Source organism: Aegilops tauschii, chromosome 3 (assembly GCF_002575655.3).
Source record: "Aegilops tauschii subsp. strangulata cultivar AL8/78 chromosome 3, Aet v6.0, whole genome shotgun sequence".
NCBI lineage: Eukaryota > Viridiplantae > Streptophyta > Magnoliopsida > Poales > Poaceae > Aegilops > Aegilops tauschii.
Genome location: NC_053037.3, coordinates 168,891,529 through 168,907,317, shown reverse-complemented (window position 1 = coordinate 168,907,317; position 15,789 = coordinate 168,891,529). Strand labels below are relative to the sequence as shown.

Below are 15,789 nucleotides of genomic sequence, written 5' to 3'. Positions count from 1 at the left end.
CCCAGCGCGGTGGAAGGCCAAGTCCTAATCCGGACCGTTTGTCTTATCTGTTGAACCAGCCCTGTCCAAAGCATGGGACGAAGGAGGACCCGTCCACGCACCTCTGGAAAGATTGTTACATCATTCAAGAATTCAAAAATTCTGATTCTTTCCGGTATGATCACGGACCAGGAGGCGGTTCGGGCCCCGGGTCTCATGGGTCGGGTTATGGTGGAGGAAACTCCGGTTCAGGTTTCCACGGTAATCAGGGTGGACATAACAATCAAAGTAATCAGGGTAACCAAGGTGGCTGGGCAATCAGCAGCAGCAGCAGTAGGGTTACCAGAGCAACCCGAAGCAATTGAATAGCGGACAGTATCATGTCTTCACCACTAGCTTGGACAAGCGCGATCAGAAGCTTCATAAAAGGGCGGTGAATGCCGTTGAACCGGCGGTGCCCCGTTACTTGCGCTGGTCCGAGCAGCCGATTGTATGGAGTAGAGAAGATCATCCACCCCGGGTTGACAATCCGGGTCATCTGGCTCTGGTGGTGGCACCTCAGGTGGGAGGTTATAAGTTCACTAAGGTACTCATGGATGGAGGGAGTAGTATCAATATCCTTTATCATGAAACTTTCCGTCGCATGGGGTTAACAGATAAAGATCTTAAACCGTCCAACACGGTGTTCCATGGTGTGGTGCCTGGTAAATCGGTGTATCCTATTGGTAAGATAGCTCTGGAGGTGGCTTTTGGAGATGAGCATGACTCAAGATCAGAAACTTTGACCTTTGAAGTGGTGAAAATCAAAAGCCCGTATCATGCCCTATTTGCATGGCCAGCTTATGCTAAGTTTATGGCACGGCCTTGTTATGTCTATCTGCAGCTCAAGATGCCCGGTCACAAGGGAACTATAACCGTGCATGGGAGCTGCAAGATTGCTCTGGAGTGTGAAGAAGGTGATGCGGCTTATGCTGAGTCGGTTTGTGCAACAGAAGAGTTGAAGTTTTACAAGGACAATGTTGATCCGGCAGATATGACTTCATTAAAGAAACCAACTACAGAGCATGATCCGGCCCTGAAATTCAAATCGGCTGATGAGACTAAGCTTGTTGACTTCGTGCCCGGCGATTCGTCCAAGCAATTTAGCATCAGCGCTAACTTGGATCCGAAATAGGAAAGCGCGCTCATCGAGTTCATCCGTGAGAATCGGGACATCTTTGCGTGGAAGCCTTCTGACATGCCAGGTGTAACGAGAGAACTCGCTGAGCATACTCTCAATATTGATGCCAAGTATAAACCGGTCAAGCAGTTTCTCCGCCGGTTCAACGAAGAAAGACGCAAAGCTATTGGAGAAGAAGTAGTCAGGCTCTTGGCGGCTGGATTTATCGTTGAAGTATTCCATCCTGAGTGGTTGGCTAATCCGGTGCTGGTCCTCAAGAAGAATGGCACTTGGCGTATGTGTGTGGACTACACAGATCTCAACAAAGCTTGTCCAGCAGATCCTTTTGCCCTTCCCCGTATTGATCAAATTATTGATGCTACGGCGGGTTGCGAGCGTTTAAGTTTTTTGGATGCATATTCTGGTTATCATCATATCAAAATGGCAGTTAACGACCAGGAGAAGACAGCCTCCATAACTCCCTTTGGAGCCTTTTGCTATGTGTCCATGCCCTTTGGGCTCAAGAGTGCCCAGGCAACTTATCAACGGTGTGTGCAGAATTGTCTTCATAAACAGATCGGCCGCAATGTTCACGCCTATGTGGATGATATTGTGGTGAAATCAAGGAAGAAGGAGACATTGATTGATGACTTGAAGGAAACCATCGATAACCTGCGGGTTTACAAAATGATGCTTAATCCGGCCAAGTGCGTCTTTGGTGTACCTGCAGGCAAGCTCTTGGGTTTTTTGGTGTCTAACCAGGGTATTGAAGCTAATCCGGAAAAGATCAAGGCCATCACCTCCTTAGCCAAACCGAAGTGTATCAATGATGTTCAACGACTGGCAGGCCGGATTGCCGCGTTGAGCCGGTTTATCAGTCGCCTTGGCGAGAAGGCCATCCCTTTGTATCAGATGCTGAAGAAAACGGATAACTTCGTCTGGAGTGACGCCGCTAATGAAGCGTTTGAGGACTTAAAGCGGCAGCTGGCTAATCCGCCGGTTCTTGCTGCTCCGGTTGACAAAGAACCATTGTTGCTATATGTGGCAGCTAATGCTCGGGCTGTTAGTGTAGCTATTGTGGTGGAGTGAAAGGAGGCCGGAAAGGAATATCCGGTTCAACGGCCAGTCTACTATATAAGTGAGGTACTTATTGAGTCCAAGCAGAGGTACCCGCATTGGCAAAAATTGGTGTATGGGGTTTTTTATGGCAAGCCGGAAGCTTAAGCAGTATTTCCAAGGACATCCCATCACGGTGGTCAGCTCTGCTCTATTGGGAGATATAATCCAGAACAGGGAAGCAACTGGCCGGATTGCTAAGTGGGCTATAGAGCTCGGGCCTCACGGGTTGAAATACATACCCCGAACGGCGATCAAATCTCAGGCACTTGTGGATTTCATCAATGATTGGACAGAATTACAAGCGCCAGAGGAGAAGCCGGATCATACTTATTGGACTATTCATTTTGATGGGTCCAGGCAATTGGAGGGCTCGGGGGCTGGAGTCGTATTAACTTCCCCACGAGGTGATAAGTTTTGTTATGTTCTCCGTTTAATGTTCCCTTGCACTAACAATGCAGCTTAATATGAGGCTTTACTCCATGGTCTTCGGATGGCTAAGGAGATGAACCTAAGCCGAGTTAAGTGCTTCGGTGACTCGGATCTGGTGGCTCAACAAGTGTCCGGCACTTGGGATTCCAAGGACCCGCTAATGGCAGCATATCGTCGTGAGGTGGATATTGTTGCAGGTCACTTTAAGGGTTATCAGGTGGATCATGTGGACCGGCGGAAGAATGAAGCGGCGGACGCTTTAAGCCGTCTGGGTTCCCAACGTAAACCGGTTCCACCTAATGTCTTCCTGGATGTTTTGCATAATCCGTCCGTCAATCTCCTTGGTGAAGAGGATTTGGCTGTTCCTGATCCGGAGGCTCAATTGGTGGCGGCTCTTCATGTTATCCCGGATTGGACGGTTCCATCTGGCGTATACGAACCGGGGCGAGTTACCAGAGGATGAAACTTTGGCCAGGCAGATAATCCGGCGGTCCAAGTCCATGACTATTATCAATGGAGAGTTACATAATTGCAGTGTGACAGGGGCGTTTCAACGTTGTGTGTCTCCTGAGGAAGGCCGTGAAATTTTGTGTGAGCTCCACGAAGGAGATTGTGGTCACCACGCCGGTTCAAAGTCTTTGGTGGCCAAGGCGTTTCGTCACGGTTTCTATTGGTTGACAGCTCATGCTGATGCCGAGGACTTGGTCAAAAGATGTGATGGCTGTCAAAAATTCTCAAGGTGTGCTCATGTACCGGCTCAAGAATTGAGGATGATTCCAATCACCTGGCCGTTTGCAACTTGGGGGCTGGATATGGTTGGGCCTTTCAAGAGGTCCAAGGACAAGAAGACCCACCTTTTGGTGGCGGTTGATAAGTTCACGAATTGGGTGGAGGAAGAGACGGTTAGTAAGTGTGACGCAACCACGACGGTTCAATTCATCAAAAAGGTGATCTTCCGGTTCGGCTTTCCACACAGCATTATAACAGACAATGGTACCAATCTGTCAAAAGGTGCCATGAAGGAGTTCTATCAACGTGAGCACATCCGGCTTGACGTGTCATCAGTGGCTCACCCACAGTCTAATGGTCAAGCGGAGAGGGCCAATCAAGAGATCTTGAGAGGCATCAAACCCCGGCTTATGGTTCCTTTGCAACGGACGTCGGGTTGTTGGGTTGAGGAGTTACCTTCTGTGTTGTGGAGCATCAATACCACACCCAACAGATCGACAGGATACACACCATTCTTCATGGTTTATGGAGCGGAAGCAGTTCTTCCTAGTGACATCCGTCATGACTCGCCTCGTATAGCGGCATATGTTGAAGCTGACAACGAGAAGGCACGGCAGGAAGCTCTTGACCTGTTAGATGAGGAACGTGACATGGCGGCAGCCCGTTCGGCGATTTATCAGCAAGATCTGCGTCGTTATCATAGCCGCCGGGTTAGAACCAGAACCTTTCAAGAAGGTGATTTGGTGCTTCGGCTCATCCAGGATCAGACGGATATGCATAAGCTATCCCCCCCCTTGGGAAGGACCCTTTCTGGTCAGCAAGAATCTGCACAACGGGTCATACTACCTAATCGATGTTCGAGAGTGCAAAGACTCACGTAAATCGGAGGAGGAGACCAACCGGTCGTGGAATATTGCTCATCTTCGGCCCTACTATACTTGAAGCTATAGGCTCTGCTTATGTACATATTATGACATTGTATATATTATGATCAATATAATAAACCGGAACCTTAGCTAAAGCGGGGTATTTGTTGTTTTTCTTACATCATGTGTGGTTACATGGAGCTTACAAAGCGGCGTCCGGTTTACCCCTTGATTTAGCTTCTCAAAGCTTTATATTACATCACTTGGGGGCTTGGTCGTATCCGAACCATAGCTACACCTCTTGATCGGCGTAATGCCACAGCATCACTTGGGGGCTTGGTCATATCCGAACCATAGCTACACCTTTTGATCGGCGTAATGCCACATCATCACTTGGGGGCTTGGTCGTATCCGAACCATAGCTACACCTCTTGATCGGCGCAATGCCACATCATCACTTGGGGGCTTGGTCGTACCCGAACCATAGCTACACCTCTTGATCGGCGCAATGCCAGAGCATCACTTGGGGGCTTGGTCGTATCCGAACCACAGTCACACCTCTTGATCGGCTCAAAGCCACATCAATCCGGGGCCAAAGAGAGTGTTGTAAAACAACAGCTCAAACATAGGCACCCACTGAGCACAGCTCACAATGTTGCTTAGGGATTCTTTGCTGTCGAATTTAGGGCATGGCAGCCCGTGAAAAGCCTCGACTACAACGGTTTTATTTGCCTTTTGCTAAGTTTCTCTTTCTTTTGATAAGATTTGTGATGTTTTCAAACCGGTGTCTATCAACCCGGTTAGGCTGTCAACTACAAGTTGTCAGTACATGATCAAGTTATAATCCGGAGACTATCAGCCCGGTCTGGTTTTGACTCAAAGTCACCAGTATGGAATAAGTCGGTGTTTATCACAACCCGGAACGGTTTTATTGTAAACCGGAATCATATAGCAGGAGTTACTTCTACTCCGGGTTAGGGTTATTACCCTCATTACAAAGTTGGTCAGCCAACACTATGCCTAACGGTCACAGGTATCATATATTTCCATATTTGGTTATCTTTTACAACTTTGGTTATAAACCTTGGTCATATATATATTTGGGTATCAAGACCCGCCCGGTGGTAAACCGCCAGGGCGCTTTAAGCTTCTTATCTACAGGAACAACTTGAATAAATGGCTATGGGTTATGAACATCATATCTTACGCATGTCGGATTAAGCAAGCATCAGTCGCAGATAAATATGCACGAAGGCATAACAGACCAAGTGTTTTAACTAGCCTATTACAAGGCGTTTCAGTGCCCAAAGGATAATTTTTTTTCTCAAATACGTGTTGCAGTATGTAAAAGGCTAAACCGGCCTCCGGATTATGATTGGACACCAGCTTGACCTGACGGTTGCGGATCATCTTGCACCGGTTCATCCTCTTCGTCTCTACCCAGCGGCTGGAAGTCAATAGTTGTCCAGTCGATTCCAGTTAACGCTTGGAACACAGCTTCGTCGCTTATAAGGGTGGACGGTTCAATATTAGGGGCATAAGTGTGCTTACGGATTGGAGGGATCAGATTTTGCGCTTCCGGAATTGGTGCAGCAACCCGTCTGTTCTTGTCATCATAACTTGCCTGATAATATGAGAGATCAGCTTCTTCAGCCAATTGACAAGCCAGTGGACGTACTTCCCGGTTTATGGTGCGGAGATCCTCCTGGCCAAATTCTGACCCGTCCTCTTTTAAGCTTGGGAAGCCTTTAGCCACGTCCACCGGATCAAGATCAGGCACCCACGCCTTTGTCCGGGTTAGAGCGGTCAGAGCTCTGGCCCTTGCCGCAGCTTTCTTTAGTTCTTCAACCCGGGCAGGCAGCATGGATAGCCTTTCTAAGGTGTCCTTGATCAATGTTGGAGGAGGTTTATTGTGTGAAGCGGTGCAGATGATCCGCTGCGCACCGGTATACAGTTGCTCTATCAGAGTGTAGGCAGCTTTCAACTTCTTCTGTACATCAGAGCCCAGATGGCTAATGCGAGTTCCTGCACCATTATTAAACCAACAACACATGGGAGAGATATGTTGAAATTATGAAGGAAAAGATGCTTTACCAAACACAGCAGCAGTCATGGTTGATGATGACGACGGCGACGGATTCCCCTCTCTGGAGCCCCGAACGGACTCCGGATCAGCCCTCTCGAGAGAGTTTAGGGCTTGGCGGCGGCTCCGTATCGGAAAACGCGATGAATCTTTCTCTTTGATTTTTTTCTCCCCGAACACGAATATATGGAGTTGGAGTTGAGGTCGGTGGAGCTCCAGGGGGCCACGAGGCAGGGGGCGCACCCCCCACCCTCGTGGCAAGGGTGTGGGCCCCCTGGCCTTGATTCTTTCGCCAGTATTTTTTATTATTTCCAAAAATAATCTCCGTGGAGTTTCAGGTCATTCCGAGAACTTTTGTTTCTGCACATAAATAACACCATGGCAATTCTGCTGAAAACAGCGTCAGTCCGGGTTAGTTCCATTCAAATCATGCAAGTTAGAGTCCAAAACAAGGGCAAAAGTGTTTGGAAAAGTAGATACGACGGAGACGTATCATGTTCCAGATGGAACACAATAAAGCTCCAGGACCTGATGGCTTCCCCGAAGAATTCTATCGGAATTTCTGGGATATCATTAAGACTGACCTTCTGGAATTGTTCAATTGTCTTCATGCCGACAGACTTGATCTATTTAGACTTAGCTTTGGCGAGATTTTCTTGTTGCCGAAGGTTAAGGAGGCCGAATGGACCCAACACTTCAGACCAATATGCCTCCTTAATGTCAGCTTTAAGATTTTCACCAAAGTTGCTACGAATAGGTTAAACTCCGTGGCTGAACATGTGGTCTGACCATCTCAAACGGTGTTCATGCAAGGAAGGAATATACTCGATGGGGTTGTAATCTTGCATGATACCGTTCATGAAATGCACCGGAAAAACATGAGTGGAGTTGTTGGAGATATTACCACTGGGCGTAAACCGGCCAGGAGAGGCCGGGTTAACTCCATAAGTAGTTCATTCGTATCTGAAGTCCATGAAGACAGACGGTGACGCTTTATAAAGGCCCAGGGCCCAAAGCCGGTTTAAGGCCTGTAGACGTAAACCGGCATTGATATGTAAACTTGTGTTGTAAGATAGAAGTAGCAAAGACCGAGCCGGACACGATTATGAGCCGGCCTCAGGATTCTGTAAATCGACGGGCGTCAACCCATGTATATAAGGGGACGACCCGGCGGCGGTTCAAGGACAACAGACAATAACTCGAGACTCAGGCAAAGCGTATTCGCTCCCTGGTCATCGAAACCCCAGCAATTCTATCACAACTAGACGTAGGCTTTTACCTTCATCGTAAGGGGCCGAACTAGTATAAAACTCTCCTGCGTCCCTTGTCCGCTTTAACCCCTTTAAGTTAACCCGTAGCGATGGCTCCACGACTAAGTCCTTTCTCTAGGACATCTGCCGTGACAAAACCACGACAGGAGTAGTATTCAAAATTGACTTTGAAAAAGCATATCACAAGGTCAAATGGTCTTTCCTCCAACAAGCCCTATGGATGAAAGGTTTCTCCGATAAATGGCGCCAGTGGATCCAAAACTTTGTAACTAGAGGTAGTGTCGCCATCAAAGTCAATGATGATGTAGGCCATTATTTTCAGACAAAAAAAGGACTGCAGCAGGGTGACTCCATGTCCCCAATGTTATTTAACATTGTTGCTGACATGTTAGCTATTCTGATTAAGCGTGCTAAGCAGGATGGTCAGATTGCAGGAGTAGTGCCACACCTTGTGGATGGTGGCCTCTCTATTCTGCAATATGCAGATGACACAATTCTTTTTATGGAACATGACCTGGACAAGGCTCGAAACACAAAACTATTGCTTTCGGTGTTTGAGTAAATGTCGGGTCTTAAAATTAACTTCCACAAAAGCGAATTGTTCTGCTTCGGATCAGCCGTTGAGTCGGCGGGCGATTATGCTGGCATGTTTTGTTGCACACATGGCCAATTCCCGATGAGGTATTTGGGAATACCAATTCACTATCGGCGTCTCACTATCGCGGAGTGGAAGCATGTAGAGGAGCGTCTAGAGAAACGGTTGAGCAGTTGGAAAGGAAAGATGCTCTCAGTTGGGGGACAATTGGTTTTGATTAACTCCGTCCTCACAAATATGGTTCTCTATATGCTTTCTTTCTTCCAACTACCAAAAGGGGTCTTGCAAAGATTGGACTATTTTAGGTCCATATTCTTTTGGCAAGGAGATGGGGAAAAGAAAAAATACAGACTAGCCAAATGGAGTGTGGTTTGTAGATCAAAAGACCAAGGTGGCCTTGGAATTCATGACCTACAGGTCAAGAATGAGGCCCTACTTAGTAAATGGTTGTTCAAACTACTTACTAAGGATGGTGTTTGGCAAACCAAGCTGCACAACAAGTATTTAGGCCAAAAGACAGTGTCTCGGGAATATTGGAAACCTAGAGACTCTCACTTTTGGGCTGGCCTAATGGTGGCAAAGAAACATCTCTTTCGCTTTGGGTCTTTCGCGATAAAGGACGGGTCAGAGATTCGTTTCTGGGAAGACATCTGGCTAGGCAATGCCAGTCTTCGAGAACAATATCCAGTCTTGTACATCATTGCTCGCGAGAAGAAGAATACTATTGCACAGGTGCTCAGCTCATCCCTCCCGAATATTTCGTTCAGGCGGGATTTGATTGGGCCTCGCCCTATGTCATGGCATAATCTATTGTCCAGGCTGGATTCGATTAACTTGACACAAGGTCGGGATGTGTTTCGCTGGAACCTTACTACATCGGGGTCTTTCACAGTAAACTCCATGTACCGTGCACTCACGCATTCTGAGGTACCAATGAATAATAATAAGAAACTATGGAAGTTGAAGATTCCACTAAAGGTCAAAATCTTCATGTGGTATCTTCATAGGGATTTGTGCTAACCAAAGACAACCTCGCACGGCGCAACTGGCAAGGGAGTAAGAACTGTTGTTTTCGTACTCATGACGAGACAATCAAACACCTCTTTTTTCAATGCAAGTTTGCACGTTCTATGTGCTCAGTCATCCAAATAGCGTCAAATTTGTATCCACAAACAAGTGTTGCCAATATTTTTGGTCATTGGTTGGACGGTATTCCAAATAGGTTCAAAACGCTAATAAGAGTGAAAGCGTACGCCTTAATGTGGTCGCTATGGCTATGTAGAAATGATTTAGTTTTTAATGACAAAAATGCTTCTCCTCTACAGGTTATTTCTCGGTGTACGCACTTGCTTCGTACGTGGTCTACGCTACAACGAGCGGAGTACCGACCGCTATTCAAGGCGGTGTGTACGTGATTGGAGCGGGTGGATACGGAGGTTTTTTCCCAACATAGGTGGCAGCATAACCTCCGGATTGACCCACCACCGCTTTCGACATAGGCATAGTGTCGGTCTATAGGACTCTACTATTGCCGTTTGTCAGTTTTGTTTCTTTTCTTTCTGTCAAACTTTTTAGAACTGGCTGTGTGCATCTTAGTTATGCAGGGGGCGGGTGTCACTCATAATGCTTTGTATCTGCTTGATGCTACATTTTTTAGATAATAAAACGCCCATTATCGAGAAATGCAGCGCATCCTTAGCTTGGCTCGCCTCCAGCCATGATTGGAACTCCAAAAACACCTCCATGCGCAAGGATTTATACGACACACATAGATCATGCACCCCATGGGCATCAGAGCCAATCTAGTACATCCTCAGTTACTTGGTAGATCAACTTTGTGCTGGTGATATGCAAAATGCAGCTGTTGGCTGCCTTCTGGTGTATTGACATTTTGTGGAACAAATGGTGAGTGGTGGAAAGGGACACGAAATTTGATGGAAATTTTTGGGGATTTTTTGAGAAATCGATGGATGGATCGTACAGCTCTGAATACCAACTGTCACGAGTCTCACGACCCTGGATCAAGGCGTAACAAATCAACACCGAATAACTCAAATCGATTGATACAAGTGTTCCCGGTGTATGAATCGAATTCACCAAACCTAGGTTCACTGAGGGAATATAATCTAGAGAAGAGAACTAAGGATGGGAGGAGCATAGATCAAGGATAGAAGAGCAAGAGAGAGACTCGTCAGGCCACAAGGGAGGAAGAGCTAGCCGAGGAAGAAGAATCAATTATGTTCTGTTTTGTTCGATGCCTCCCCTCGTTGCACTCCTGTGTCGTTTATAGTTCTTGCTCCAAGGCTTGATCCGTTGAGCCGAGCCCATGTACAAGCAGCCCATAAATCCAATGCGGTCCAGTGGTATGTAGGGTGTTACAGTTGCTCAAACAACCATGTCAGGTGTGTCCGGCACTAGCGACGACCCCCGCTGCTCCCGTGATGACTTCCTTGGAAGCTGCTGCTCCGGCGCAGGGAACAGCCACGGGTGAGCCACGACGAGGAGGGGTATGTAGATGATGACAACATAACGGTCCACTAACGGTGTGAGTATTCGTTGCCATGTCATCACTTACAGTTGGCCCTCTTTGTTAGTTTTTATGTCAAAACATGCACCATATTACTCAAACTCGGTGTTTTCCGCAAACTTTTGCGAAAACTTTGGCAATTTACTCAAGCAAACGTCATGCTAAACGGAACCATGTTTTTGAATCACAGCGCAACTATGCGGCCCAAAATTTGCGCACTCTAAATCCCCTCTGGTACCTCCATTTCAAGTCTCTTAGAGCCCAAGTGACACGTAACTATATCAATCAAGTTTTAGTATTGCCTTTGTGCTGACTCGGGCCATTGGCCTGTCGTGCAAATGAACATCAAATACACATAAAAATGGCCTAATGTATCATAAACTTGTTTTGTACAAGAAAAAATTGCAGATCATATGGGAATTTTATTCCAGAGTCACAAGGTTACAAATTGAGAGGTAATAAATCCTCACTACACGGAGGACATATGCTCATCCATATCACAGTATATGGCTTGGTACAACTATAATTTGCCATACAATCTACTATCCTATTTTGAGTCCTACTAATTGTATTTCTTAATAAATGGTTTAGACTGACTGCCGTAGTCACCATAAAAAAGCGAGAGAGAATATGATGGCAGAATTTGAATGCCAGTGGGGACTAGCTGGTAGCATCTTTTTAGCGCGTCAGGTACAAGCCCGCTAGTAGTAACCAAACCATCACCAAAAAAAATTATTTATCTGCCGAAAAATTACAACGACTACTTGCAGAAATCTTCTATATCTAAAAAGTTAGCCCTCACTAACTTATGTAAAGCATATATATACGCTATATCACCTCGGTACAATTGCCAATCACCCTGATTAGCTTTAGCAATTAATTGAACGCATGCATGTGTCTATAACTCAATTTCTTTTCCGCACTATACCACGCAGGCTTTTTTCTAACTCCCTTTCAATTGGGAACCAAGCGCACGTATAATCTGATAAAAAATAGTATGCAATATATTATTAATTTAAATATACATATTCATACAACCAAATTTCACTGAAACATACCATAACCAATTTCTATGGCAGTGCGCTGTGTATCATCTAGATGAAAACTGCAAAAATGTTCTTATATTATGGGTCGAGAAAGCTGATAAAATATTTTTATATTATGAGACGGAGGAAGTAGTTAATTAGATAGCAGTAACTTAGTGCACATGTCTGTATCCTGGCAGATCACACTGCCTACTAGGCGCTAGCTATCATATATTCTGAAACGGAAAGGCAAAAACCGATCACGTAAAAGATGCATAATTCGATCGACCAGTCAGCTAGCCCATGCAGGAATAATGTAGCATTTGCATACAGACGGCCGGCGAGCACGTGTTCAATTCGTCAAAAATTGTTAGGCACGAGCTCCACTTTCCGAATATTATATACTCCGCCGTGTGATCATCGGAAGCACGTAATTTCATGCAGCGTAAAAATGAATCTGCGTGCACACATACTTGCAGCACGCACACGCACGCATTCAATCGAATACGATTCCCATCTAGAATTTCTCTCCCTTTCGATCGGACGTAACGTGTGAGTATACATGTACACGGAGGCGCCACCTCAGTGACGGAAAGCTCCTTTCATACAAGGAGTACCTAATGATCTTTGATGGGTTCTGGCTTATCGGGAACATAAGTATAGAGATCGTATAAATCCCTACGTAGTACATGCACTGATCACGATGAGAGCACAGGTTGGAGGGAGCTTTCGTGCATATTTTTGCATAGCTAATCCGGAAAGAAACTTTAGCACCGAAGCATATTTCTTTTCAGCAGATAAATCAGTAAGAGATTTTAGCTTTGGAGGCGGTAGACGTGCACCTATGTATCCAACAAGCCAGCCAAATCAATGTGCAATCACGTAAGCACTATCTATGGCTAGCGAGCTAGGAAGTTTAAGATAAGCCACAAATTTCTCTCTGCATGCAGCAGATGCTTGAGAGCTTGTGAGTTACTATTAGGGACAAAGCTAGCAGGCAAAAGTAAATTCGGCCATGCCGTACACAAAATATATACTTGACAACGAGAGAGAGTATCAATTTTGTTCTCGACAAAGGCAACATTGGCTTGATCGACCGGCCAGAAATTCCCTTTCGTGGAAAAAACAATGCTGCAAAAGGTGCGCAAAGATAGCTCTCATATTTCTTATTGTATAAGTAAAGTAGAAAACTGTATGGCGAGTGAATCCTATTCTCCTGAGAATTAGGCTAGCTCTTTTTGTTTTCCTTTCAGGAAAAAGGTGGGTAGGATTCCTCGCACAACATCACATTCTTTCTTTTCAATTTTCCGTATGGGAATGCTCAAGCCATAGATTACGCATGAATTATATGTAGATCTTCCCATTGGCAATTAACCAACGCCATCAGTTAATGTCCTGTTTTTGACGTGTCGCAGGGCGGCCGCGACACATGTCAAATTTCGTGACCTCATGATGATCAATCACCTCATGCACTACGTAATTCTGAAAAAATAACAATATGCGTAGCATATAGCTACCTTTTTTAGCTACCTAGCTAGCTAGAATTTCTTTCTTTTTTCCAACAAATATATTCCAGGTAGCTTATCAAGAACATAAGCTAGCTAGGCACATATATTCTCCCGCGCGCACTACTCAAGTTTAATGAACGTACCATATATTCTGCTTCTCTCCCATCCCTGTGCATGCAGCCAGCTACAGCATCTTCCTGACCTAACCTAGCTACAAACTAAAGACGCCCTTCTCTTCTCTGGTGCATGCACGCGTACATCGACGTACTAATCACTAGCAGTACAGTATCGCAGACGCATAAGAAATCTATGTCCTGCGGCTGTCCCCCGTATACATGTCACCTCTACCCCACACCATCGATAAGCTAGCTTCATCCACATCCACCTCTATATATACCCCCTTCATCTCGCCCTCCCTTGCTCCATCAATCACACTGCTACTTATTCATTAGTTTGCATCTTCCATCTCCTGAACTCCACATCGTCCCAGTGCTAGCTCGACCAATTGCATCATCTATCGTTTGTTTTCCCTCAATCTCTAAGCCGACAGAGAGGTGAGAGTTGAGGGGTAGGTCAGTCGACCGGAGGGGCTGTGGACCATGTCTGGCGTGTGGGTGTTCAAGAACGGGGTGGTGCGCCTGGTGGAGAACCCGGGGAGCGAGCGGACGTCGACGGTGCGGCGGAAGGCGCTGCTGCACACGCCGAGCGGGCAGGTGGTGTCGTCTTACGCGACGCTGGAGGCGAAGCTGACGGCGCTGGGGTGGGAGCGCTACTACGAGGACCCGGCGCTGTACCAGTTCCACAAGCGCGGCTGCCTCGACCTCATCTCCCTCCCCAGGGACTTCAACCACTTCTCCTCAGTCCACATGTACGACGTCGTCATCAAGAACAGGGAGTCCTTCCGCGTCGTCGACGCCTAGACGCCCCTCTTCCGTCCATGCAGTCTGTCGATCTTGTCTCATCTGTTCAGCTATAGCTCTTCTTCTATCGTTTGACTTGATTTCGCATGCAGGGTTTGTTGTTGTTAGTGATCCGGGTGTTATATATGATTGGTTGTGCCTGATTTGGTTGGGAAGTCTAGTGTGGTAGTGGAGTGAGCGAGGGTACTGTTTTTGCACACATATGTGCGTGTGGTGCCGAGTATATGCATAGGTATTCGTTGTGGTGTGTATACGTATGCGTGCTGGGGGTGTGTAAGATCTCTGTTTTGATGTAAATTAGTGTCCGTGTGATGACCATATATCCACTTACGTTCATTTGCACGTTTCTCTGCATGCACATGCGTCATGCATGTCACCGGCCATGTTGCATGCCTAGGGAAATATGTAAAGAATATTATCATGCACGCATTGCTTCTCGTTATGATTGTTTGGTGGTGGGGAGGGGTGTGTGGTGGTTCTGATGAAAACATAGGGAATAGACAGTCACTCCAAAAAAAATGAAAACATATAGAGAATAATAGGCTGACACGATAATATTTATGCTGCCTTTTTTGAGACAAATATTTAGACTGACTGATGCTAGGCAAGACAACCACTTACTCCATCCGTCCGCGAATAAGTGTATTTCTACCTTTTGTCCTAAATTCAAACTTTTAATTTTTGATCAACTATATAGAAAAGAGTAATAACATATATGACATCAAACAGGTATATTATAAAAGTACATTTTAAAACGATCTACTTATACTAATTTAGTACTCCCTCCGTTTTTATTTACTCCGCATATTAGAGTTGACTGGAGTCAAACTTTGTAAAGTTTGACCAAATTTATAGAAAAGAATATAAATATTTAGCACAACAAATCTATATGATGTGGAATTACATTCAACAACGAATCTAAGGGTATTGATTTGTTATTGTATATGTTAATATTTTTGTCTATAAACTTTGTCAAAGTTTGTAAAGCTTGACTTTGACCAAAACTAATATGCGGAGTAAATAAAAACGGATGAAGTATCATAAATGCTGCTATTTTTTTTATAAAGTTGGTCAAAGTTTTAAAACTTTGACTTAGTACAAAAACAAGATGTGCATTTATTCATGGATGGAGGGAGTACTTTGCTGGCATCCAAAATTGAATCGCTGAAGCTACAAGGGAACCCTAGTCAGCGCCTTCAGCGCCGCGCAAGCTAAGCGGCGCCTGCAGCCGCGGCAGGATGGGCCGGCCCACAAGGCCGAAAAAACTGCTGTCGATCGGATCGATCTCGCGCCCTCACGCTTCCAAAAAGCGAGGCTAACCACTTGACCAGCCAAACTATACTGATTATTTAGAGCGTGAAGTTTTAAAAATAGAAACATAGACGCACTATTAATTCGCATTACACTGTAGCATTTCGATTTTCTAATTATTTAAAAACATGTGCACATATTACAAATGAAGTTCATGCGCATGCAAAAATAGTTCGCGTACTAAAAAAATAGTTCACCAAATAAAAAAAGTTCATGTATTTTTTTTTGCGAAAAACTTTTAATCTATTCATCTTCAATCATGGCAGTA

At 45.5% G+C, this 15,789-nt stretch overlaps 1 protein-coding gene across 1 annotated transcript; it reads left to right on the top strand.

Moving 5' to 3' along the window:
- Positions 1-13,703: 13,703 nt before the first annotated feature.
- On the top strand, positions 13,704-14,691 carry LOC109749357 (flowering-promoting factor 1-like protein 1). Its single transcript, XM_020308316.4, has one exon. It carries the CDS (start codon positions 13,890-13,892, stop codon positions 14,208-14,210), a length of 321 nt encoding a protein of 106 aa, XP_020163905.1. The 5' UTR covers positions 13,704-13,889; the 3' UTR covers positions 14,211-14,691.
- Positions 14,692-15,789: the final 1,098 nt, after the last annotated feature.